A 26979-nucleotide genomic window follows, 5' to 3' on the forward strand; every position below is an offset into this window, starting at 1 on the left:
TAAGTGTAGTTAAAAGATATAAGCCAAGATTTTTTATACACATCCTTGTGAGTATTTGTCTGTGTGCTTTAATTAAGTTTGGTATGATGTGTAAAAGTTTCATTAATGATTACTTTACCTAGATTCCTTCACTGCTGTCACTTGTCATCTTCACCGACTAATATATTTTTCCCAAACTTTCATTAGACACCTTATCAAGGGTTGACTCCTGCTTCTTTGTCTTGCTATAAATCCACTTGGACACCTTTTCCCTTGTGACTTAGAGCATGTGCCATGGACGAATGTGTGTAGTGTTACGATACAGCCAGGGATGAATGAATGCCATTGTCCCGGGAAGATATGTTTGTGTTAAATATGCAAGAATCGGAGAAGAATTAATCGGGTTTTTCTTATAGGTGGTCAGCACAAAGGGATTTGAACGTTTTGAGCTAGAGGATTAGACGAGGAAGGACTTAAACTAATCTTGCCGACTTTTTAGTGCAGCGAGAGTTGTAAAAGATAATGTATGAGAAAATGTTCTTGAAAAAATGAAAGCACCGTGTGACTGTCACTCATTTTAGACAAATTTTGCATGTATAACCTATCCCCGAGATTATGCACATTCATCTTACTTGTCATCCCTTTCCCTTTTCAGTCATCAGGTTACTCCTACCAGTCACCATCTGGCCGCCCAGCTTTCTCTACACCTAAGACTGTTTACCAAAAACCTACTACTTTCAGACCTGTATACTCAACTACCCCAAGACCTTCCTTCAGGACAGCCACTGTAAAGTCCGCCTCTCTGTCAGCTCACGAATCTCCTTCACTATTTACCTCGCAAAGACCTTACAGTCCCCCTGCTATTACACCCAGACCATATTTCCCTAGACCTGTAACTAGCTCTCCTGTTCAGATCACAACCACTCGCCGACCATATGTACCAGCTCCTACAACTCTTGGACACTTTAAGGTATCTACAACGCCGCGACCTTTCCATAAGTCACCGACTACACCTCGTCGACCTTATGAACCGCTTGTTACAACTCGCAGACCGTTTTACCGACCATCCAATTCAGAGACCGCGGCACAGTTTCCTGGTCCAGCGGCCCACTTCCAGAGACAAACTACCGATGACTTAGGCAGTCCTACAGCCAGCAGGGCCTCGTTCGACGTAGTGTCTTCAGGCTTCGGTGATCCCAGGGATTCCGGAGGTCTAAATTTCACACCAGCTCTCGCCAACCCATTCTCTCCATCGATCCATTCCTCGCAATCAAAAGGTATAACCCCAAAGAGTCATTTCTCCGATCCCGGAACATCCTCGGCAGCAGCTGCACACTTCGGCGTTTCATCACATTCTTTCGGACAAAGTGGCAGCCCACCCGAAGATCTACCACTGTCAATCGGGGCTTCATCAGCCAACCACAGGTTTGGTTCAAGCGTGGCATCCTCCAGAAAGGCTTCTGGACCTAGACCTCCAGCTATCAGTAGCTTCAGTTTCAGCAATGGAGGATCTTCTACCTCGTTTAATATTTATGGTTAAGTTTTTAGCGTTCAGAAAGCAACCACACTAAAAGTAAACATCTGGAATAAGAGAAACTAAGTACATATTACCCCAAATATCAGATTTTATTTTTTCGTACTATAACTTCAAATATTTGAACACGAGACGGAAGGGTTACTGAAACTGTCGATCAAAACTACTAGTCTTGCAACAGAGGCAGTGATCTATGTTTGTCTCCGTACTGAAGGTCGAGCTTTTCATATTCTTGGCTCCTATTAAGCTCTGTATCAAGTTTCTCTAATAGTTTTTATGGTGCCATTAACCTCCAGCCTGCAGTAATGACGCAGTCAGCCACACCTTTGTTAAACATATTCCTGGCAAGTTAAGAAAACGGGAAGGTACAGGGGAGACTGCAGTTACGGGAGTGCGGTCGTGTGCTAATATTAATTCATTTAATTTTGTCGTGGGGGACAGGCAGCCTGTGTGTATATATATGTTAGGCTTGTATCAAGGTCACATATTTCCTCTCTCAAAGGTTGAACTACTGCCCGTTCCCAGGATGCAATCCCACAACAAGCTGACTAACTCCTGGGGTAACTATTTACTGTTCGGTGAACAGAAGTATTGGGTGATTGGGAAACTACTACTGCCCGGGATTCGAACCTGGATTTCTAGACTGCTAGTTGAAAACTAACCTAACCAAACTACCGGGATCCTCTAAATATAATTATCGAAAAGGCAAATATAATTCACGAGGCGTTTAATTTTTTTGCAAATTTAATTATAATTGTGTAAAGATTACTAGCTGGCTTATCACTGCGAGAAGACTTTTTAAACTTCAGAAAACTATGTTTACCAACAAACATATTTGTCTTCGAATGGTATAAACTTCAAGGGTCCCTGCATGAATTTGGTCTCAAAGTATTTACCTAAATAATAAATTTATCTGCGTACACGCAGATGAGAACCATTGTATAAGGCGAGGATGCAGAGCTGGGTCAGGCGAGCCCCGTCACGCATATATCATCAGTATTTTATACCCCCTTGTCAAGTGCAAGTATCCCCAGTGTACAATATTACAAGCCGTTTAAATTATATTTGGTTTACGTGAATGTAACAAACACACCATTTCATATTTTGTTGATTTAATGTTTGCAGTTTCAACTTGTTCCTTTCATGCTGGTCGTGCATTATGGGTGTGTTGAATTAAGTTATCAAACAGCGGGGCTCGGCTATCATTGCTCGTGCTTTAAATGTGGCTGTAAACAAATGTTCAGTAGCAGTATTACCCGGTGACAGTAGTTGCTCCGTTATAGCGTTTGGTCGTTATACCAGGGAGTACTGTGGCCTAGGTAGAGAGAGCATCGAAGCAAAGTTCTGAATAGCGTAAAGTTTTTTGAAGCTCGACCTTCAGTAAGGTTGTATAAACAGTGTCACAGTATTTTGACTTGAATGCAAAGCCTACTTAAAAAAAAAAAGAGGGGGACTGACTTGGTAGTGTTCTCGGCTGAACAGCATAACGTATATATATATATATATATGTGTATATATATGTGCATATGCATATGTATGTGTATATGTATGTGTATATGTATGTGTATATGTATATATATATGTATATACGTTAGACATCTCGACTGTTAATGAACAGATAAATGCCAACACCAAGGATAATTATCTAAAAAAAAGGGGGGAACAAAATGCATTAATTCATTAGATTAATGCTAAGTAATCTTAGCATTAATCTCCAGAAGCCTATCTTCGCCTCGAACTCGGTTCCACTATGACGTCTTTTATTTATTTTGACCTGTCCTTAGGGAGGAGATACCCTGGAGGTAGTCACTTCAAAATAACAATGTAATTAGTCCTATTATCTACTTCTTATCCATGATTTGGTTAGGCTAAGATTAGTTTACCGTTGGTTATGTTAATACGGTGTTGTTCACATGCGAAATATTAAAATCGAAAACTATTTTAGTATCCCCTAGAACTTTAATTACGGTCAACTAAATTCTTCAAACCTTTTCAAAGAAAAAGTTACGCATTAACTTTTTTTTAACCAACGGTTTGTAATACAATGAAGTTATAATTTGATTTTTTTTCTGTTTAGGACAAAAGTTCATTTGTCAGTTAAAATTATACTATTATTGGAACCATAATATGCTTTCAGATCATTACTAATATCTAGATAACAATCCACTTGATGTGAGAATGGGTTTGGTGTGTCGTGGTATGACTTTACTCTGATGGGTTCTTTTATTTATATACAAAACTGTGTTTTTACCATTATGAAAGGCTTGTTTAGTTATCTTAATTATCATGCAGAATTTATTGGCCAAGTAGCGTATGTAATTTGGTAATAATTTTGGTGCCAGGTATTTATAATTATTTATGTAGATTAATGTATATACATATATTCTAATATTTATTTTAAGTGTTAAAGGCGAGGAGTTGCTCGCTCGCCTGCGTCACGTAATGGCTTTGTGCTAGTTAACTTCCCGGTCATCATGAAATGTAGCCAAGATGCACCGTGAGATACTAGGGACCATAAAGGGAACATCCAGGCTACCATTAGAGGCGCTATCTGGGCCACCACCCTAGTGAGCACAATATCAAAGAGTAACGCAAAATCAATGTTGATTCAACGTTAAACCAACTCTACTTAAGATATTGTGGCCATTGGGATGATAGGCCAGTGGCAACCATGGTCCTCCCAAGTTAATAAAGACCTCTGTAAAATATTATAAAACTTTATCAGCCGTGCTAATAATTAGCAAAATGCTGCGAATTGCTTTAAATACATAAATTTGGTACCAATTTTATAATTGGTTACAAATTAATCCAATTTCGCTTGGAAAAATCTGCCACTACGTTAAGCTTGGCAGTGAATCGTTAATGAATAGCTTGGGAAGGAGGCTTTGTGTGCTGTGGCATCGTAGACACGCCGAGGTGATCTACAATATTTTGTTACAGGCATATTTCTAGCTTAAAGTTGCTAGTGTCTCCTCGTGTCTCGCCCTCATAGCGGCTCTTATAACTAGCTTGTTCATTTGAACGGGTACTTTGCTCTCTACCTGAAGGTATTTGCCTCGTGCAGATATCTTGTTGCTCTTTAAGATACTAATTCTAAATGTTAAGGTGTTGTGTAGAAAAGGTATTAATTTTAATTTATATTTTTTGTTAGTGATTTCCGTTGTAGTAATATTAAAAGTCCAAAAATATAATGCATTTCTTTTTTGTCAGATCCTGGTTGGTTGTAAGATGTTGGTTACATCCTGAAAGTTGCAGGCTAGATATATTTTTTATACCTTTTGCTCACAGAACTTTGAGAAATCTTGTTTAAAATGTAGGATAATTTACCGAGGTTTCTGGAACTCCTGAACGTCATATTACAGGAACATGCGGGTTGGTATCCTCCCTGGTCGGCTTTGGGGAATATCCCCACCCCAAACCAGTTCATGTGCTTTCTCCCTCCCCATGCCCGCTCTTGAATATTTCCCCTCCACCCACTATGCCGGCTCCGAGGGTTCCCTTGTATGGTAAGGGGAGTTTCCCTCCCCAGGTATGGTCCGGGAGCTCCCCCGTCCTCCTCAAAGTCCGACTCCAATGGAGTGATCCTCCTGAATGCTCGCGAGTTGTGGAAAGGTCAGTGGTCACCAGTGCTTTCCTTTATTTGGTTTGTCACTCGGAGGTCGCCGACCCTCAAGCCATGCCGAAGGGTCCCATGACTGTCAATGTGGTCCCCACACACACGTCGGCAAGGTGGGTAGCCCGTCTGCTACCGTAACTCGTACTCTTCAACACTCGCAGGTCTCCAACGAGAGTGATCGAGCAAGCAAGCAGACACACGCACGCACTCGCACAGATATAGATATATATAGATTGAGCGAGTGTCGGCAAGGCAGACAGCACGATATCATGACTCGAAATGTATTTCCCATTTCTAAATTTCTTATTTCGGCTGTCCCTGTCCATCCAATTTACCCACCCCCCCTCCCCACCCACAAAAAAACACATTCTACCCGCCCCCCCCCCCCCCATTTACACCCCATAAGTACCACCCGGTGGGTGATGGGCCTTTTTTTATGAACAGGCTTATGAACACGGCAATATGCTACTATCGTATTCCATATAAAATATTAGAATAGCTCAAAAAAGTAGCTATAAGTTCATTTAATATCCCCATCTCGCAGGAAGGTTAGTCATGCATAGAATCAGGAGAGAACATGAGGTTGCTATATTAGCCTCCTAGTAAAGTTTGTGTAAAGGAAAAGAATCTTCCAATATTCGCGAGTGTATGAAGTAGCTAGAGCTCAAAATACCTCTTATAATTTGGTCTTGCAGTCTCCGTGGTGTAAGTGGTAAGACACTCGCCTGGCGTTCCGCGAGCGCTATGTCATGGGTTCGTATCCTGGCCGGGAAGGATTTACTGGGCGCAATTCCTTAACTGTAGCCTCTGTTTAACGCAACAGTAAAATGTGTACTTGGATGAAAAAACGATTCTTCGCGGCAGGGGATCGTATTCCAGGGACCATAGGATTAAGGACTTGCCCGAAACGCTACGCGTACTAGTGGCTGTACAAGAATGTAACAACTCTTGTATATATCTCAAAAAAAAAAAAAAAAAAAACTTATAACGGGGTAATTACAGATAGTGTTGGAGAGCATGTCCCAGCTCATGTTCACATAGTTTACAATTGGAATGCTCACCATTGGGTGGGATTTATTACCTGCAGGCACCTGCCGTGAATATCGATATCCCAGCCTATTGCTGGCAAATTAATGTCACACTACCTAGTGGTTTCCTTGTGATGTCCCAACATATAGTTCGCGGGTTCTAAACATAACTTTTTATACTTGTGCTTTCTGGCCTCTGGGTGTCTGTGAAGGTTCCGCCCTCACAGCCACGCACTGGCGGCGGCGACACTTGCAGAGCGGACATCTTTTTTGCAGCATAGGTACCACACGCCTGCTTTTGGTCCACGTGGTAACGAAGTGGTAATGTTGGTTCTTCAGTACGAATTTTGGACACCCCACCCCCCCCCCCCCCCCCCCCCCACACACACACACACACACACACACACACACACACACACACACACACACACACATATTATATATATATATATATATATATATATATATATATATATATATATATATATATATATTATATAATATATATATAATAGTATATTTTGGTAGCAGTCTTTCCTGTAGACATATATTATTAAATATGACCGAAAAAGTAAGATTAATAATTCTAACACGAATTTTCTCAATCTTTCGTACATTTCTTTTCACTGTTGGAGGTAATTCAAAAATCAATTCTCCAAAATTCATTTTTATTTCTAGTCTGATGCGACACTTGAGCGCGTTTCGTAAAACTTGTTACATTTTCAAAGACTTTACACATACACAACTGAATAGAACTTACATATCTCCGATTTGTTTATATCTACATTTGAGTGAGGTGGATGGGGTGAGGTGGTATTTAATAGGGTATTAATTTCATCAACACAAGACAGAACACGAAACAATGGGTATTGAAATGGAAGTGATTGTAGAAAGCCTATTGGTCCATATTTCTTGATGCTTCTATATTGGAGCGGAGTCTTGAGGTGGGTAGAATATAGTTGTGCATTAATTGGCTGTTGATTGCTGGTGTTGACTTCTTAATGTGCAGTGCCTCGCAAACGTCAAGCCGTCTCCTATCGCTGTATCTATCGATGATTTCTGTGTTGTTTACTAGGATTTCTCTGGCGATGATTTGGTTGTGGAAAGAGATTATATGTTCCTTAATGGAGCCCTGTTGCTTATGCATCGTTAAACGCCTAGAAAGAGATGTTGTTGTCTTGCCTATATACTGGGTTTTTTGGAGCTTACAGTCCCCAAGTGGGCATTTGAAGGCATAGACGACGTTGGTCTCTTTTAAAGCGTTCTGCTTTGTGTCTGGAGAGTTTCTCATGAGTAGGCTGGCCGTTTTTCTGGTTTTATAGTAAATCGTCAGTTGTATCCTCTGATTTTTGTCTGTAGGGATAACGTTTCTATTAACAATATCTTTCAGGACCCTTTCCTCCGTTTTATGAGCTGTGGAAAAGAAGTTCCTGTAAAATAGTCTAATAGGGGGTATAGGTGTTGTGTTAGTTGTCTCTTCAGAGGTTGCATGGCGTTTCACTTTCCTTCTTATGATGTCTTCGACGAAACCATTGGAGAAGCCGTTGTTGACTAGGACCTGCCTTACCCTACAGAGTTCTTCGTCGACTTGCTTCCATTCTAAGCTGTGGCTGAGAGCACGGTCGACATATGCGTTAACAACACTCCTCTTGTACCTGTCTGGGCAGTCGCTGTTGGCATTTAGGCACATTCCTATGTTCGTTTCCTTAGTGTAGACTGCAGTGTGGAAACCTCCGCTCTTTTCCATGACTGTTACATCTAGAAAGGGCAGCTTCCCATTCTTTTCCATCTCGTAAGTGAAACGCAGCACGGAACTCTGCTCAAATGCCTCCTTCAGCTCATGCAGATGTCTGACATCAGGTACCTGTGTAAAAATGTCAACATACCTGCAGTATATGGCCGGTTTCAAGTTCATGTCGACTAAGACTTTTTGCTCGATGGTACCCATGTAGAAGTTTGCAAACAGGACACCTAGGGGAGAACCCATGGCGACCCCATCTACTTGCTTATACATGTGCCCATCTGGGCTCAAGAAGGGTGCCTCTTTAGTACAAGCTTGGAGTAGTTTCCTCAGAATATTTTCTGGTATGTCAAGAGGAGTACAGGCTGGATCACGATACACTCTGTCGGCTATCATCCCGATTGTCTCGTCCACAGGTACGTTGGTAAACAGCGATTCTACGTCCAACGAGGCTCTTATCCCTGTGGCCCGTGTGCCCCGCAGTAAGTCATCAAATTCCTTTGGAGACTTCAGGCTGAAGGCGCAAGGAACATAAGGAGTCAGCAGGCCGTTGAGTCGCTTCGCCAGTCTGTACGTGGGTGTGGGTATCTGGCTAATGATTGGCCGAAGTGGGTTTCCAGGCTTGTGTGTCTTGACATTTCCATACACATATCCAGGTTTATATTCCCCAATGATCTTTGGCAGGTGGAGTCCGGATTTCTTGGCGTTCACAGTTTCGATCAGTTTGTTGACCTTTGCTTTTAATTCGGCTGTAGTGTCCTTCGTTACCCTTTGGAACTTAGTTTGGTCAGAGAGTATGAGGTTCATTTTCGCCAGATATTCGTCTTTTTTCTTATTCGTTAGTTTCTTGATAATCAAGAAACTAACAACATTATATGGAGGACCTATGGCAATTCCACGACCAAGAGATGGCTTCCTGAACCTTGCAGGAATTAACCTCACTGAGAACCAAGTCACTCTCCTAAATCTGGGCATAAACTGTCACGTTATGTCCAGACCGAGTGAGATGGCCCGGAAAGTAGTTGGAAATTCTGTTGGACGACATATTCGACCTCGAGACACAAAAGGAGGTCACTACCAAAGATACCTTACAAGCAGAACTTATTGCAGAAGGAGGAAAGAATCGAGGCAATTACAGAAGCACCATACACTCAAAGTTTTGAGTGTATGGAGCTCCATACAAATACATATGTATTTGAGCCCCGAGCTCAAAGCAGCAGCTAAAAGCCTTCGTGAGAACAAGGAGATAGTTGTCAGGAGAGGTGACAAGTCGCCAATATATGTCATTCTTAAAAAAGACGAATATCTGGCGAAAATGAACCTCATACTCTCTGACCAAACTAAGTTCCAAAGGGTAACGAAGGACACTACAGCCGAATTAAAAGCAAAGGTCAACAAACTGATCGAAACTGTGAACGCCAAGAAATCCGGACTCCACCTGCCAAAGATCATTGGGGAATATAAACCTGGATATGCGTATGGAAATGTCAAGACACACAAGCCTGGAAACCCACTTCGGCCAATCATTAGCCAGATACCCACACCCACGTACAGACTGGCGAAGCGACTCAACGGCCTGCTGACTCCTTATGTTCCTTGCGCCTTCAGCCTGAAGTCTAAAAAGGAATTTGATGACTTACTGCGGGGCACACGGGCCACAGGGATAAGAGACTCGTTGGACGTAGAATCGCTGTTTACCAACGTACCTGTGGACGAGACAATCGGGATGATAGCCGACAGAGTGTATCGTGATCCAGCCTGTACTCCTCTTGACATACCAGAAAATATTCTGAGGAAACTACTCCAAGCTTGTACTAAAGAGGCAAAGTTTCGTCGAAGACATCATAAGAAGGAAAGTGAAACGCCATGCAACCTCTGAAGAGACAACTAACACAACACCTATACCCCCTATTAGACTATTTTACAGGCACTTCTTTTCCACAGCTCATAAAACGGAGAAAAGGGTCCTGAAAGATAGTGTTAATAGAAACGTTATCCCTACAGACAAACATCAGAGGATACAACTGACGATTTACTATAAAACCAGAAAAACGGCCAGCCTACTCATGAGAAACTCTCCAGACACAAAGCAGAACGCTTTAAAAGAGACCAACGTCGTCTATGCCTTCAAATGCCCACTTGGGGACTGTAAGCTCCAAAAAACCCAGTATATAGGCAAGACAACAACATCTCTTTCTAGTCGTTTAACGATGCATAAGCAACAGGGCTCCATTAAGGAACATATAATCTCTTCCCACAACCAAACCATCGCCAGAGAAATCCTAGTAAACAACACAGAAATCATCGATAGATACAGCGATAGCAGACGGCTTGACGTTTGCGAGGCACTGCACATTAAGAAGTCAACACCAGGAATCAACAGCCAATTAATGCACAACTATATTCTACCCACCTCAAGACTCCGCTCCAATATAGAAACATCAAGAAATATGGACCAATAGGCTTTCTACAATCACTTCTATTCAATACCCATTGTTTCGTGTTCTGTCTTGTGTTGATGAAATTAATACCCTATTAAATACCACCTCACCCCATCCACCTCACTCAAATGTAGATATAAACAAATCGGAGATATGTAAGTTCTATTCAGTTGTGTATGTGTAAAGTCTTTGAAAATGTAATAAGTTTTACGAAACGCGCTCAAGTGTCACGTCAGACTAGAAATAAAAATGAATTTTGGAGAATTGATTTTTGAATTACCTCCAACAGTGAAAAGAAATGTACGAAAGATTGAGAAAATTCGTGTTAGAATTATTAATCTTACTTTTTCGGTCATATTTAATAATTATATATATATATATATATATATATCTATATCTCTCTATATCTCTCTATATCTCTCTATATCTCTCTATATCTCTCTATATCTCTCTATATCTCTCTATATCTCTCTATATCTCTCTCTCTCTCTATATATATATATATATATATATATATAATATATATATATATATATATATATATATATATATATATTAGTATATTTTGGTAGCAGTCTTTCCTGTAGACATATATTATTAAATATGACCGAAAAAGTAAGATTAATAATTCTAACACGAATTTTCTCAATCTTTCGTACATTACGCTTCACTGTTGGAGGTAAATCAAAAATCACTTCTCCAAAATTCATTTTTATTTCTAGTCTAAAAATAAAAATGAATTTTGGAGAAGTGATTTTTTATTTACCTCCAACAGTGAAGCGTAATGTACGAAAGATTGAGAAAATTCGTGTTAGAATTATTAATCTTACTTTTTCGGTCATATTTAATAATATATGTCTACAGGAAAGACTGCTACCAAAATATACTAATATATATATATATATATATATATATATATATATATATATATATATATATATATATATATATATATATATATATATATATATATATATATATATATATATATATATATATATTATATATATATATATCCATCGATCAGAGAGCGATGTAGTGTAGAATTTGTTCAGATGATGCTCGGTATTCTAATAGTATTTTAATACTATTTTAATACTCTGTATTTTAACAATGCTATGCTTGGCATTACCACCAGCTACTTGACTACTAAAATTAAAGACTTGTACTATGTTTGACTGCTGACACCATAATTTCTCCAGCGTCTCCGTCTAGTTTAATGGCTGTAGTTGGTATACTCGAGCACCATTAGGAATTAGAGAATTTCTGAATCCCTCATTTAACAGGCGATATGGCAATGCTGTTACTCGGACCAGACAAATCTTCTGTTGGTATTATTGAGGGTTGTCATGACCACCAAGTGAGAATTCTTCATCAAAAGTACCGCCTTCTGGTTCATGGTTTCATCAATTCAAATCTTTAACTAGAGCTACTTTTGACATGTCAGGATCCGGTATTTCTCTTGCTGACAGTCTGGTTATAGTCAGACACCATGGATGACATGTGGAGATTAATATTAGAAGATTTGGGTCTTGATCGTGAACACTAGCGCATCTACTCATCAGGGAAACAAATGTGGGAAAATATCATGTTACAATTTTGGAGACTCGAAGGTTTATTGTTGCCAGCAAATCCTCTTTTGGAGGGGGTTTGGTTTCTTCCTCCAACGATGAATGTTCATGTTAACCTGCCTCTTGCTCATAATATTTAATATTCCATCTATTTCTCTTATCCCTGTTGCTGTCTGAGGAGGAAGTTCAATGTGACGGAGGCCCTGCCCACCTGCCCCTTTAGCTGGACTGGGACTCGTAGGTTTTTAATTCCAGTGACGAATTAAATTCTGGACGCCTTGCTAAAATAACGAGAAAAGTATAGTAAGAAAAGTGGAGAAACATTTTTTTTTTGTTATCCGTCCCTGTTTATGAGCCATTTATAAAGAAGCTTCACTCTAGGAGTTGACAGGATGAACAGCCCAGCATGTTGAACATGCTGTTATGGCCGTATGTTCACTCGTAGGAAGAATGACGGCATCCACTATAATCTACTTCAAGGCCAATTTTTTTGTTTAATCTATGAGAGGTAGTATTGCTCATGTGTCATTGCACAGAGTCGACAACTGTGAAGCTGGATGTAGCAAAACGCCATGAAATTGATATGGCTGTTGATACAAGATGACGCAATCAGGATGTCAGCAGCTCTGCTTGCCTTCAAGGAATCCCTTTACCTTGGAGACCTTTTATGGGAGGGGGGGGGGGCTCTTGGCTGCAGTTTGTTAGTTTTTCCTGAACAGATAAAATCAATGTTTAGCTAAGTTTCCCTGGAGCTAGGGCATGGAGACAGAGGGAGGACTTTGAAACAACACCATCTATACACAAGACTTCGATCCATAAACATGGTAACAAGCCGTTGACAAAAAACATTTTTTTTTTTCCCCATTAAACAAGCTTACATGTAAGCAACATGAAGTTCAATTGGGAAAGGCAAATATAGCATTTAGAAGTCAACAGTAGTTGCAAGCGTTGCTTGACTGTAAATGGGAACGTACAACTCCTGAATCAAGAAGCTTTGACCTCCAGGCTGCACAGGTACCCCACATCTAGCACATCCATCGACCTTCAGCTTGGTCTATACCTTTGATTCCGTCTGGTTCTCGTTAACGTGTGGCAGAGTTATGAATATTGTTCCTTGATCTCTGCAAACCTTCGTAGATATGAAGACCTCGACAAGAGGGGGAGCGAACTTGCCTTCATCCGAGTGCCAGCACTCGGAGGTGTAAGCAGTCGAGCGATAAAATACTAAATTAGAGATTTCAGTAATTGGAGTTGAAATTACAGGAGTGACGACTGTGATTAAATATATCTTGTATATATCTTGGGGAAACTTGTTCCATCGTAATATGATTTAAATCGATGTATTGTTGAATCCTTGATGTAATACTTATGCGGAAAGTGGCCTACATGGCTAGTCTTCACATGGAGCGGAAATGTATCTACCTGCAACTAGGAATAATATCACTGTTTTATATGTATTCTCATTTCGCATAAATATACAAGAGGGGGTACCCGGCGTGCCCAGGAGACTTTCACCCCCCTTTTTCCCCCCTCTTTTCTCAATGAACCCTTCCCTCAACTTCACCCTTTCCCATCCCTCCCATTTTCCCCCCTTCACTGCTTCTCCCTATCCTCCTCCCTCTCTCCCTATCCTCCCCCCCTCTCTCCCTTCTCCATCCCCTCCCCCTTTCTTCCCCGTCTGGCACTCAACTTCGGACAGACATTCTCTTGTATAGGTCTAGAGGGGAACCCGCGGTGCCCGGGGTTTCTCTTCCTCCCACAAATGCTCTCCTCTCCCCTCATCCTCCTCTCCCCTCATCCTCCTCTCCCTTTTTTCACCCCCTCTTATCACATCTCCCCATCCTCTTCCCTCTCCCCTCCAACTTCGAACAGACATACATATTTATGTAGAAGAGGTACCCGGCCACACTCGGGTCTCTTCCCCCTCCTCTTTCCTACTCTTCACTCATATATCCCTCTTCGTTCCTCCCCTTGTCCCCCCCCCCTCTCCTCCTCCCTGGTTCGAGCATCTTCCCCCTTGACCCTCCCGTCGTTTCCCCCCCCCCCCCCACCATCTTTTCCCTATTCCACTTTCTCTCGGAAAATTCCGAAGCACTGAAACAAGTGCATGGGTTTCTGAAAATATTATTGCTTTAATAAAATCTCTAAGATAAACGGACTATATACTTCACTTGACTCGGTGAGCATCGCATGGGGGGGGGGTCTATAATTAATGTTTCTTACAGCATTTAACTTAGGCCTACCCCGGCCAGCCTATGTCCATCCCATACCCCAGGCCATTTCCCTTGCGAATCTGGGTGAGGCTAGCCTCAAGCGTCTGGCCGTCTACTGTGGACAGACATTCTCTTGTAGCATAGACTGAAATTATTAAATGTATTTTCAGTGTGCGCTGAAAATCATTGTGTGCACTCTTCTTCTTCTATATAGCAGGTAGTAGTTGGTCGTAGTTACACTTGATATCATTTTATGGCAACAAAATGTTAGTTACTTTCTAGACAGCTGTGCAAATAAGATTTTCTTGAACATGCAAATAAATTGATAAAATGTTGCCAATTTAATTATTTGTAAATTTAAACATGTGCGAAGTTCATTATAAGAAGTAAACTCCAGACTAAATATTTTAAATCGCCAGACTTGAATATAATACTTGTCATAAGTATAGAATGGAACACTTTTCATAAGTAGTCTCTCGTGGTTGTACAAACATGAAGAGGTGAGGTTAACTATTGGGACCAGTCCTGTACAGGGCCGTGTGACGGGGCTGGCTGCCTGGCTGGCTGCCTGGCTGGCTGGCTGGCTGCCTGGCTGGCTGGCTGGCTGACTGGCTGAACCAGTCCTGTGAAGGGCCAGATGGCAATTCGATCTTCTCTTGAATAACTAGTACCCTACGCCATAGTTTCCCCAGGTCAGACAGAGCATTTAGTTAATATCAACAATGATGATGATTAAGAAATTGTAAATGTTATTGTTGATTCGAAAATTTTGCTGATAACCTTTAGAGAGCAGCAGCTTTAATATATTAGCGTGAAATAGTTACAACTAAAAAGTCCGTTTTGAACGTAATAGATAATGTGTGGCCTAGCATGTCACATTTTCAACTGAAAATATTAAATATCGAACAACAGTGCACAGTAGAGGACAAATTCAATTGAGTTTAACCACACTACAGGTGTCGGAGAGATGTGTGTGGCTCTCTTCCCTCGTGTTAAGCGTCTGTGTGCTGTAACGCCGGTAATGGTTGAACAAGCAGTAAACAAACGGGTTATTAACTATCCCATTCAACATGTACTGTAACATAAAATGCTTGTGTCCCGCATTTTAAAGTTGATTTTCAGATTTTCTTTACCATGGTATATAACTATCTAATGAATAACTGAACTTGTTCATATTACTAAGAACTGTCGAACACATCCCAGTTCACTTTCTAGAAGTTTATAAAGCATTAGCTTTTTAGATTTAGCTACTTGGAACAAAAAGTTACAAGTAGCACTTATGGTACTTAGAATGAGCCCGTAGTGGACTTACCTGCACAGGTACTTTGAGACCTTTGAACTTTGAACACAGAGCTTTGACCGGGGGGAAGAGGGAAAATTAGCCATTTTTAATTACCCAATGGGCACTTAATGGAACAACGCCTTGCACCTGTTTTACCCAAACTGACCTAGACCTCTAGGAAATGATCATACAGTCCCTAGGTAACCCTACTGGATCCGCCTGTTAAGAGTAAATCTCCGAACATTTTGCAAATATTGCCACATAGACGCTTTGAGATAATGAACTCTCTCATACAAACATTACATTAGTTGTTCAACTGAACTTGTTCCACTTTTGGTTAGTGTATATGTAGTGCGTAGATGGCTTTATCCACTCAATCACCCCCACTCCCACAGTGGGGTGTATAGCCGTCCTGGCTTTCTGCATTCTTAGATACCTCTTTTCGCTTCCACAATTCACTTTCTCTCCCAGTATATTTCTCACTCATTAAGTTTAAATCTATGCAATGATTTAAATGCAATGAGACCTATGCAATGTTGTATGTAAATTTTACGCTTCTAGAAATACTGTATATACATAAATCCCACACGTACATAACATAATGTCTGCAGCTGACATGAGCCTCATTGAGAAGTAAATGTTTAAATCTGGAACTCGAGTGACGGTGAACATGAGCAGCTTACTCACTGCAATAAGAGGTAATCAGGGTCATGAAGTAGAAACAAATTTGTATTTAAACTTGCATTAATATCTTGCTCTATTTTATTTATATGGGGACAACTGTGTTTATACAGCTACGAAAGTCTGTGAAGGGTTCGTTTGTCTGGAGCTAGCAATGTGATACTGAAGTCCACACATCTCAGAGTGGTTTATCACCCAGGGGCGTCCCATCAGTAGTCTGCAATGGCAAAATTTGGATGATTTGAGGATATTATCGAGAACACGGGAGTGAATAAAGGACTTGCAAAGCTCTACGAATCTCATACCGGCCGGTAAAAGGGGTCTGTAATAGCTGGATATTCAATATTCTAATGTTAGAAAGCATGACCCAGTTCCTGCTCGCAGAATTGACATTGTGTATAATAGTCAGTCAACAACGCTGGGTTCCAACACATTATCCAGGGAGACAACTTCTCTCTCGGTGCTGTTCTCAACTTCGAGCCACCCGATCCTAACCATCCTCCAGCCAGACTCTACCAACATCCTCTAGGGGTGGAGTCGGTCACTTGCGTGTAATACCTACAGTAGACAAACTTTGGTAAGATTTTTGTTGTGTATAATTTTGAATTATTTTCATTCCTTGAATATTTGTGATATTTCTAAAAAACTTTAAATTAAACATTATAGCAGTGATGCATGGGATGCTAATAGTTTTACCGACAATTTACTTTAGTCGGGTCAACATCGGTAAAGCTGATTTTACTTCCTCAGATTTACGACATTTTCAAGCGTTCTTGGTGTATCATTGTTCTCAGGCTGCTAATAAGTAGTTCAAGATTATATTCTGCTTATCTTCTGATAGTTATATTCTTTGGCTAGCTAGTCCTGCCATTTAATTGGGAGCCAACATGAGTTGGTAGTCACATGAAATACTTTTAACCTCCTTGATTATTGTTGCATTTGTTTAGTTTCAACCTGCAATTTGAACCATTTGAACGACGACCTGCAAGAAGTCTCTCTCTCTCTACCTTCTACTTCACTGTATTTGACTACAAATTATAATAGGATTGAAGTTTACGTTTCCTTTCATTTAAATTAATACAAGATGGAAGTGGGGTAAATATTGGCTTGGTCGGGCCATGAAGTAAGGGTGGGAAGTAATGCGAAAATACCGATATGGTATTAATGGAGGTTATTGCGATTCACTGTTTATATAAACGGTGCACACACGTGCGTTCACTGTTTATGTAAACGGTGCACACACGTGCGTTCACTGTTTATGTAAACAAAGGGTTCTGCCCGTCGGGCGCTTGCTCACCCTGGCCCCTGGTGCCTCCCTCAGTGAGGGTCGGGCGCTTGCTCGCCCTGGCCCCTGGTGCCTCCCTCAGTGAGGGTGGCCAACAATGCTCGCCCTGGCCCCTGGTGCCTCCCTCAGTGAGGGCGGCCAACAATGCTCGCCCTGGCCCCTGGTGCCTCCCTCAGTGAGGGTGGCCAACAATGAATATTGATTAATAATTTTTCGTCTTGATAATTTGAGATCGGTTGTGATTGGAAGATAAATATAGGTAGGATTTAGTGGTTATTGGTATTACTTATAGTACAGATTGATTCTTTAATATGGATTCTGAAATACGTCCCCGGATGTCCAAATTATGTTCCAATTGTATTTCAATTAAGCCAGCTTAAGTAGAAGCTTCTAGATCCATGAGAGCAAATGAGCAAAGTTATGTAGGCCATCCCTAGGCCTAATGGCGGATGTGACCTTTGTGGTGTTGTCATGGATGTAGGATCCAGTAGATGTATGATTCGATACAGATGTAGGAATCGGACTGTAGGATTCAGATATGAGTCAGAAATATGATTTCTTGTATTGGTATGTGGAAATTTTCCACTATATATATATATATAAATAATAATTATATAATACGCTAGGGACGAATAGCTGGGGTGTGTGCTGGCAAGGAATAATTATTGTAACTAACAGACGACTTGTTTCAGACGAAGCTGAACTGTGAGGTGCTGTGGGACGACCTGGCGCTGGAGGTCCGCTGGGCTGTGGCGGGGGAGAGCATCGTCATGCAGCTCGTCGCCAGGATCAGTGAGTGTTCCCTCTGTAATCCCATTTGCGCTACCGCTCACAGGATGAGTATGGGGTGCACAATAAACTAGCCGCCTCCGGCGCCAACAGTCAGTCTCTTCCACGTCCCGCTGGCGTGACACAATGGCTTGGCTTGTAGTGCTGAGTCCATCAGTCACGAAAGGTCTACTTTACATCTGGGGAAAAAGTGTTCACTTGCAAGCAATTGAGAGGGCTGGAAGTAAACAATACCGCTTCAGTATTTACAACTATGATATTAAGGTTACTTTATTCTATACCTCCCTTCGATCCGTCCTCAGACCAAGTTTATTCCATCCAGCGGTCGACCCCCAAAGACTCGTTCATAAACTTTAACATGCTGTTCATTCAAAATTAACATTTTCTCGAATGTAAATCAAGTTATATTAACATACTGTGCATATTTTGGCATTGGTTAGGTTAGGTGTTTAGGTTCTGTTGGCTATTATTTGTATTTGCAGTACATGGGTGAAGCATTTACAGCTTTGTGGTTAGAACGAAAGTCGTCAGCGAATTTGTTAGAGAAGTGTTCGAACGTCATCAGCTCAGTCGTGTGTAAACCATTTTTCATTAATAACCGGGGGTTTGACGGGTGCAGGGAATTGACTTTGTTTACGATGACGGGCTCAGGAACTTTTATGACTTTGACTTTTGAGTTATCATTATGACCGTCCCGGTGTGAACGAGCTAGTGCGTTAGTTGCACATAGTTCCTCTTGGTGTGCCAAGAGGGTAAATACCCAGATAACGAGTGAGCATAATTCATATTAATTTTTGTTATAGAAAAGTCTCCAGTTCGAGCAATCTAAATTTTCTTGACGCTGGTAGTTCATGAGCCCAGCCTCCTAAAATGGTCGTTATCATAGCAACTATTTGGTTGAACGTCCCAATGTGTACTGTTGGACAGCGAGAAAGTTTTCGTATTACCGAATTAGCCCAAAGGGCATTCTAGAAAATTAGAAACGGATCTAAAAAAAAACGAACCTGTAAGAACAATGCAGGCGATGAGTCACAATAACGTGGCTGGAGTATGTTAACCAATCCACACACTAGAAAATGAAGGGACGACGATGTTTCTGTCTGTCCTGCACCTTTGACTTGAGAATGGTCCAGGACGGACCGAAACGTCATCCCTTCATTTTCTAGTGTGTGGGGATTGGTCAACTGTAAGAACAATCTTTGATCTAAGCTTAGGCCTAATACGGTACCATATAATTAAAATATAAATTCGACACTAAATTAGTGTTTCTGGATGAATTTTGAACGTAAACTGAACACGTTTTAGCACATGTGCTCTAGTTAAATACTACGCAAAGTTCTGTGGTTTGGGCTCTATACCTAATCTTAATTTTCAAAACTGTTTAGGGTATACAGCCATATGACTTTTTGCCGATTGGAAAAAAACTAATCACGGCAAACTATATTTCGGTAACATATTAAAAACAAATTTAATTATGTAAAAAGTGGGCTTAATGTTCTAGGTGCACGCCACCATAAACCGATACTGTGGGAATTCTAAGCGTTCCCAGAGGGCACAATATCCAAGAGTAACATACAAAGTACAAAGCCAAATTTGTCTGGTCAAAGAACTTTCAACCCATTGATGTCCCGGCCGGCACATAGATCAGTGGTCACCTGGGTGTGTGTGTGTGTTGACAGCGTAATGATCGGCGTTGGTTAGTAACGTTCCTTGTTTAATATTTTACATGCAATAGGCTCCCATACATCCTGGCTCCCATACAGTAGTCATGGGAGCCATTCTGAAAGGTTTCACTTTAGTTCCCAGCGAGTGTAACAGGTTTTTTTTTTTTTTTTTTTTTTTTGTTTTTTAACTTTTGATGCTTTGGACTTGAAAGTGTGCAGAAAGCACAAAATTAATAAAATATAACGTAATTTTCGATAAATGTTCTCGTGCGTGAAAATATATTATTAGCTTATGCCAATACAAAGTATATGATAAAATATAAATTTATGAATCTACAATCAAACTGCTCCAGCTGTGTTTAGTGACGAACAAAGATAAATAAAACGTTCTGAAAAATTCATCTTGCATAAACCTTAATCTGAAAACTTCAGAAATTAGCATAAAATTTACTCGGACATTATGAGCTAAATATTTAAGTTTTACGTTTATCTGAAAGATTCACAATTTCATAGCTTCTCTGAATCATCCTTCGAATATATATTAATATTTCCCATAAGCATCAAGCATTGTTTTTGGTAGCGTATTCCTTTGTTGTAATTTGTACTAATTTATTGGAGCCCAGATTGCTCTCGGTGTTATAGGGACGTTTGGAAACCTGTTATAGCAAGATGTACTTGTGAAATTAAATGATTCTATCAATTGAGATTAGTTAACGTTGTTGAAAAAATTTCAGCATTTAATATTCAATAACATCAAAGTGGCATCAATTAATTCATAAATATCTGGATCTAACCACTGCATCCCTCCACTATTCCATCTCTGATTAAATCTCCAATTGCCTCCTTTTATAGCTTGACATTTCGCAGTTCAATCCCTGGCATATAGTCGCTCTCAGCCAGAGTCAACACGCCCAACCCTCTACACGAGTCTGCCCGGGACAGCAAGGCTTGAATTCTGCGACACCAGACTAAAAGACATAAGTGTTCAACCGTTGTACATTCATTAATGTATAGATTGAAATTTTTACTAATACAAGGTCTGTATTAATTGCCTTAACTAAGCTCAATCGATAGGACCATGGAAAGGTCAGTACTAAGAAATGGTAAATAATGTTGAAGAGATTGTGTATCCCGAGGAAAGCGGCCCCTACTGCCGGTCAGCCACCCTTCAACATCCACGTTATCTGTTTGACTTTTCCCCCACGCGGTCCACAAGGCCTTTGAGCAAATAGTGGCAGAACTGCCCCGCAGGCACACTATTTGAGGAAAAGATTGGCACTAGAGACAACGCAATGTTGAAGGGGATCGTTGTGCTTTATGCAGTCATCAGAGCATGTGTATTGCGCCGTAGGAGGCAGGCGCTGCCCCGACACACACACATTCACAGCTGCTGGTTCCTACCTACATGGTAAACCCACAAGATAAGTCTGGGTAATACACTTGCTGGGCATTTCTTTAGGGTGTATTCCCTGCTCCCACTGGCGTAAATATGTTAAAAACTTTGCAGGATTTACGGTCAATGGTTGGGTAGGGAAATGAGGCCTCGGGGCGCTGGTTGGGTTTCGGCTTGCAGCCCACGGGTTTTAATTAGTGTAAGGAAACATGGGGCACTGGGGCCAGTGAGAGACCCCTGGGGGCCAGTATTCTACCTCATGGTCTGTGTCCTGCCAGCAAGTCTTCTCTTGTGAACATAATCTTTAAGTTGCTGACTTTTCCGCATTAATTAACAGCTTGAACTACCACTGTTAGAGAGCCGTGAGTGGCTTATACCATAACGAGATCATGCAGAAGATCCACGTGATGTGCTCCAGTCATGTCTTTATCTTATCAATGGATAATGAGACCAAATCTATGACGATAACCACTTGGGCTGGACGGTAGAACGACGGTCTCTCTTCATGCATGTCGGCGTTCAATTCCCGATCGTTCAAGTGGTTAGGCCCCATTCCTTTCCCTCGTCCCACCCAAATCCTTATCCTGACCCCTTCCATGTGCTATATAGTCGTAATGACTTGACCCTTTCTCCTGATAACTCCCTATGACGAGGAACGCGTTACCAAATGTCAGAACTGATCGACAGCGAAATATTCGAGTGTATTTGAATAGCATTCTGATGACCTTAACGCTATGGCAGTGTTGCTGAAGCGGCTCTCGTGGTCAGTACTGTTCCATTTGGTTCAAAGTGAAATGCTATGTGCGTAGCTCAACGTAAATGACTTCGGTTCCGCCAGAGAATTGAGCTGTATTTGTGTTGTGTTGTGTTGTGTTGTGTGCCTCAAGGGGAAATGGCTGAAGGAAGGAAAGAGGGAGGAGATGGAGGAGGAAGAAATTAAGAGGTAATAGTGATTTTAAAAGTTTTTGATTCTTTTCTAATGAAGAGATTAGTAATGAGTAAAGGAAGAGAAGGAAGGAATCGACGTCTGCACCATCCACCACTGACACCCAACATTGCTTGTCCTTGCAGGTGATGGCCAGTACATGTCGTTTGGTACGTCAGGGTCACTGACGAGGTCCGTGATGGTGGGCGGTGACGTGGTGGTGGCCTGGCTGGACCAGACCACGGGACGAGGTGTCGCCGAGGACTACCACCTCACTGCCAAGGCTCAGTGCCAAGGAGGCCAAGGTTCCTGTCCTGATGAGAAGCTCACAGTAAGTGTAGCTGGAAATATGGCGCCAACTGAAGGTGTATCTTGATTATTTTCCTTAAAGAATGTAATATTTGAAACGTTAGACCTAATCTGTTCTAGGCCTAATAGCGCATATTTGCCTTCTTAGGTTTTTTTGTATATTTGCTTCGGCTTAGACTGTAGGTTGTTGCTAAACTTTTTGTATTTCTAACTTAATCATTACTTGAACATTAGAGTTCAAACAGTACACTTACCCAAGTGCACCAGTCCATTATATGTTGGTGTTAAGGCATGAACAGTGACCTGGTGCATAATCCCCCCTCCCTTTTCCCTCAGGGCGGCAGCAACAACGTTCGTCTGCTCAACGCGGCTCTCATCAATGACTTCACCATGCTGACCTTCCAGCGGCCGCTGCGAGCCGTCGACCGACACGACGCGGCCATCCTCACCAACGGCTCGCAGGCAGTCATCTGGGCGGTGGGCCCCATCAACTCCCAGGGCGACACCTCCTACCATTCTCTCCGCCTCAGAGGTGCTTTCTAGTGCTGTCCTGCGGCCTTTACGTCCCTTGTAGTTACAACTAAGTACTCCCTTTTGTTTCCACAGGCATTTCCTTTTACTGTCACCATAGGCAATGTGTTATGATATAAGCATCCTGTTGGTCCAATGTCGTAATACAGCCGTAGGACGATGTTACATTGCGGCCGTAGATTTTTTAGTATCATTTATATTTATTAATAATTTTTAAGACTGAATTAAGCTTGAATATTAAATAATTAAAAATACCAAATCAAAATGTGACGAATGAATGCAGCAGGTACAGCGCTAATGTTAGCATGTGGCAATACAGGCAAAAGTGGATAAGGAGTTCAGAAGTCGCTCCGTACTGTGTCATCTGATTATTCCTGGAAACCAACTGTGTGGTCCACAGATGCTAGAGCTGATATAATACTGTATTAGCAGAATAAGATAATGTCTGTAGTGTAGAAATATCTCGTACAGTGTGACTTCGTAACCTGTGTATCACATTGCTCCCAACATTATGAAAATATATTTGCATCGGGGTCAGAGTAGGCAGAGGGAGGTACCAAATACACGTCAACAGTAACAGTTGGATGGATCTCCTTTAACAAACATATTACATAAAATAAGAGTTTTAATCATAATATGGTTGATATAATATTTATGCTGTTTACGATACAGGCGACATGTTTATTGACTTTGGGCGGACTCCTAAGTGGAACTGTCCCCTGCCGGAGGAACAAAGCAGCACCAGCCGACCTGCAGTGTCCAAGGGTCCAGTCAAACCTGCCCCTGCCGCCCCAGCAGCCAACCCCTGGTACATCCCACCCATTCCCTGCTACGAGCCTGAGGACGGCGTCTTCTATGCTCAGATCGGACCCACCGGAGGCACCAGTGGCTATAATTCCATCACAGGTAAGGTTTCAATGCTCAGACATTGATCGTATTATCATATTCATCCATCGTCGTTTTCAATCAATCGCCACCATTCCCAGGTCTACAGGAAAAGTTTAGACAGTTTTATTATCGAAAAAACACTCAACGTTACTATATAACATTTTCAAGGGATATTAAATACAAGGGATAGTAGATTTAAAAGTTAGGAAATGAGGGCAGAGTGGAGGAACGATGCACAACCCAACCCAATACAACAGCACACTAGGTGTAGAGCGCACTTCTAAGAGGTGTCATAAAGAAACCCAACACTAACTCTTCACTATTCACAAATTACCGTTATCCGTTTCCACTCATTCCCTCCTTCCTCACACAATCCCCATGTCTGCACATCCTCTGTGTTCCTTTCCTCCAACTACCACTTAGGCTGGATGGTAGAGCGACGGTCTCGCTTCAGGTAGGTCGGCGTTCAATCCCCATTGAACGCCGACCTACCACCATTCCTTTCCCCCCTGTCCCATCCCAAATCCTTGTCCTGACCCCCTTCCAAGAGCTATATAGTCGTAATGGTTTGGCGCTTTCTCCTGATCATTCCCTCCCTTCCCTCCTCTTACTACCCTAATAGCCTTCAGTCACCGTTAATCATAACCAGGATATCTGCTGTTAATTCTAGCTCCGGTAATTTACACTGCATCTTTTTTCCGTGCAATTTTCCTTCATAATTCTGCACTCCTAAAACGACAAGTTTCTTAATTTGAACATTTATATAGTGATAGAATTCATTGCACACCAGACACTCTCGTCCATGAACAAAGGTTTGTCTCTCGCGTTCTCTCTTTACCTCTAGTTTAGTGCGTGTGAATAAATGTTTGGATAGTTGTATGTGCTTGCATTTATGAACAGGCATTTGCATGTTCTTGTATAACTTAATTTTCCTGCGGGGATAGGCTTTCATGTTCGTTCTCGCATATCTTTGTAGGCGTTAGTTGTGGAGCTCCTGCAGGCTGTGTCGGTTAAGGACCAGATTGTGGTCGCTTTGGGTAGTTAGTGGTTATCTGCAGGACACCAGGAACAAATAGTTGTCTGCAGTGCAGAACATCTGGGATGGGGCAGGGGTTGCCCCAGGTATAGGGCACCTGGGGAGGGGGTTGTCTACAGTGCCGGGCCCCTGCAGGAATGTATCTTAAATTTATCTAATAGTGTTTCCTCGGCTTGGTGCCCTCTATTGATAATTACTAATACAATATGTGTTCTCAGGTCACGTTGGGTGGGGAATCTCGTGGTACATTAACGGGTTGCTGATCCCGGAGATAAACGTGGTGCGAGGCAAGAGTTACACCTTCGTCGTAGAGGGAGGCTTCGATCCCGAGGTGCCCTCTCGGTACCACCCGTTCTACATCACCGACGACCCCGAGGGAGGATATGAATTCAAAACGCCTGCCGAGCGATCCGTAAGTACTTAGCGTGTTACACTGGGAGGAGTCTGCTCCTTCACATTCCTATAAAGTTGGTTCTGGTGGTCGTCTTCACAAGTTTGCCTTCAGGGTTCATCTGGAGGGATCCTTCACTGGGCCATCTCATAAATGCCGTGTAATGATATAAATATTACAAAACATAAGGCCCCAAATAGTTATTATACATATTATCCTTGTCAAGTAATCAGGGTCTTAGATGTTACAAATTAAAAATTTATATTTGGAATGAATCTTCGTCGCTTGCGTAAGTAGCAAGTATATATATCGGAAGAAGGCGCTAAGCCGGGAGGAGACTGTGGCAAGGTAATTTTCATGGCAGTGGTAAGTTTTATTAGTACATTAACGTTGATATTAAAGATGAAACGAATGATAATTTGCAGCGTGTGAAGGTGCTGGCTGGTGTCGAACAGGACAGGGACGGCAGCCCCGTGCCCAGCGCCTACGGCCGCCTCTGTGAGTGGCACGAGGACCCCAACCAACCTGCCTCCACCTTCACATCCTTCGGTGCCTACCAGAGAACTCTCAAGCTGGACTGTCAAGAGGGACAGCCAGGCGTATTGCAGTGGACTCCTGACGCTAATACTCCAGACACCGTCTACTACCAGGTGAGGGGTCTGTCGGTTGTGTGTGCTGGAATGTTAAAACATAACTCACTCTCTCGAAGACTACAGTAAGTGTTAAGTGCATGTAGGCAGTTACCAGGATCTCTAATATAGTCTTCAATCTGCAATCATTCTTTTTTAAATTACTTTATATTGGGATTATTAAATGTAAGTAAATATGTGATGAAACCGTGATATAGTTGTCATGGATAGATACTTTTATTTACTACTGATGACAGCAGTGGTCCAAGACTGATTTATGCTGAACCAGTGACACGAGACAAAACGTCAATCTATTCAAAACTAGTAAACCCACGGATGGCATTAGAGAAATTGGACAAAACCAACTTTTTGGGGAATTGTCTGCTATAAATTTGAGGCCAGTACCAGAGGATTCATTATTACCTTAGAACTGATAATATAATAACCACATATCAAAGAATTGGAGAAGGTCCAGAAATTGTTCTGACTTGTACCTTAACAAAAATTGGATATGAAGTTAGGCTAATAGTTACCTTTACTACTGGAATAGGTAGGGTAATTAATATGCGACTAAACATTTACAATTACAACCATACCCTCGTGTTAGTTTGAGAGCCAAGAAACTCCTGAAGAGCCATATAAAAGTATACAGATTTAACTAGTATATTCATCGCAGAAAAAGTTTAAGAAGCCTAGAAGGAAAGAAAGTTTATTACAAATTTCGACAACTGGAAACCAGGAGGTTGGATGACATTGCTAAAGACGACGCGGGATTGGTGCTAGAGATGAAGCTCTTAACTTCAAACCAGTTAGGAAGCAGGCACGCAATAGCTGTCTTCAGTGCAGTGGTTGAGGGGTCACTCCATCCACAGATTCAAATATAAATGTTATAACTCGAGAGGGTTTGTAATGTCGAGAGTACATGAACACTCGCTACATTGAAAATGAAATTGCAATGATACATGATCACAATCTGGAAAATCCTAAAGAACACTGATAAATAAAATAAGGATGAAATGATTAGCATGAGTGATAGCAAGAGAGGGGTTTGGA

The 26979-nt window shown here is 41.6% G+C and overlaps 1 protein-coding gene across 1 annotated transcript in view; it reads left to right on the plus strand.

Moving 5' to 3' along the window:
* Positions 1-26979, plus strand: part of LOC123762673 (DM13 and DOMON_DOH domain-containing protein skeletor) — a 118726-nt gene that overhangs the window by 79245 nt on the left and 12502 nt on the right. Inside the window, exons 7-12 of the mRNA XM_069332026.1 lie at positions 18064-18163; positions 22289-22473; positions 22788-22983; positions 23655-23888; positions 25125-25318; positions 25723-25947. Of these exons, the coding sequence (XP_069188127.1) occupies positions 18064-18163; positions 22289-22473; positions 22788-22983; positions 23655-23888; positions 25125-25318; positions 25723-25947 (1134 nt within the window). The remainder of the gene's footprint in view (positions 1-18063; positions 18164-22288; positions 22474-22787; positions 22984-23654; positions 23889-25124; positions 25319-25722; positions 25948-26979) is intronic.

This window comes from Procambarus clarkii, chromosome 27, assembly GCF_040958095.1.
Source record: "Procambarus clarkii isolate CNS0578487 chromosome 27, FALCON_Pclarkii_2.0, whole genome shotgun sequence".
NCBI lineage: Eukaryota > Metazoa > Arthropoda > Malacostraca > Decapoda > Cambaridae > Procambarus > Procambarus clarkii.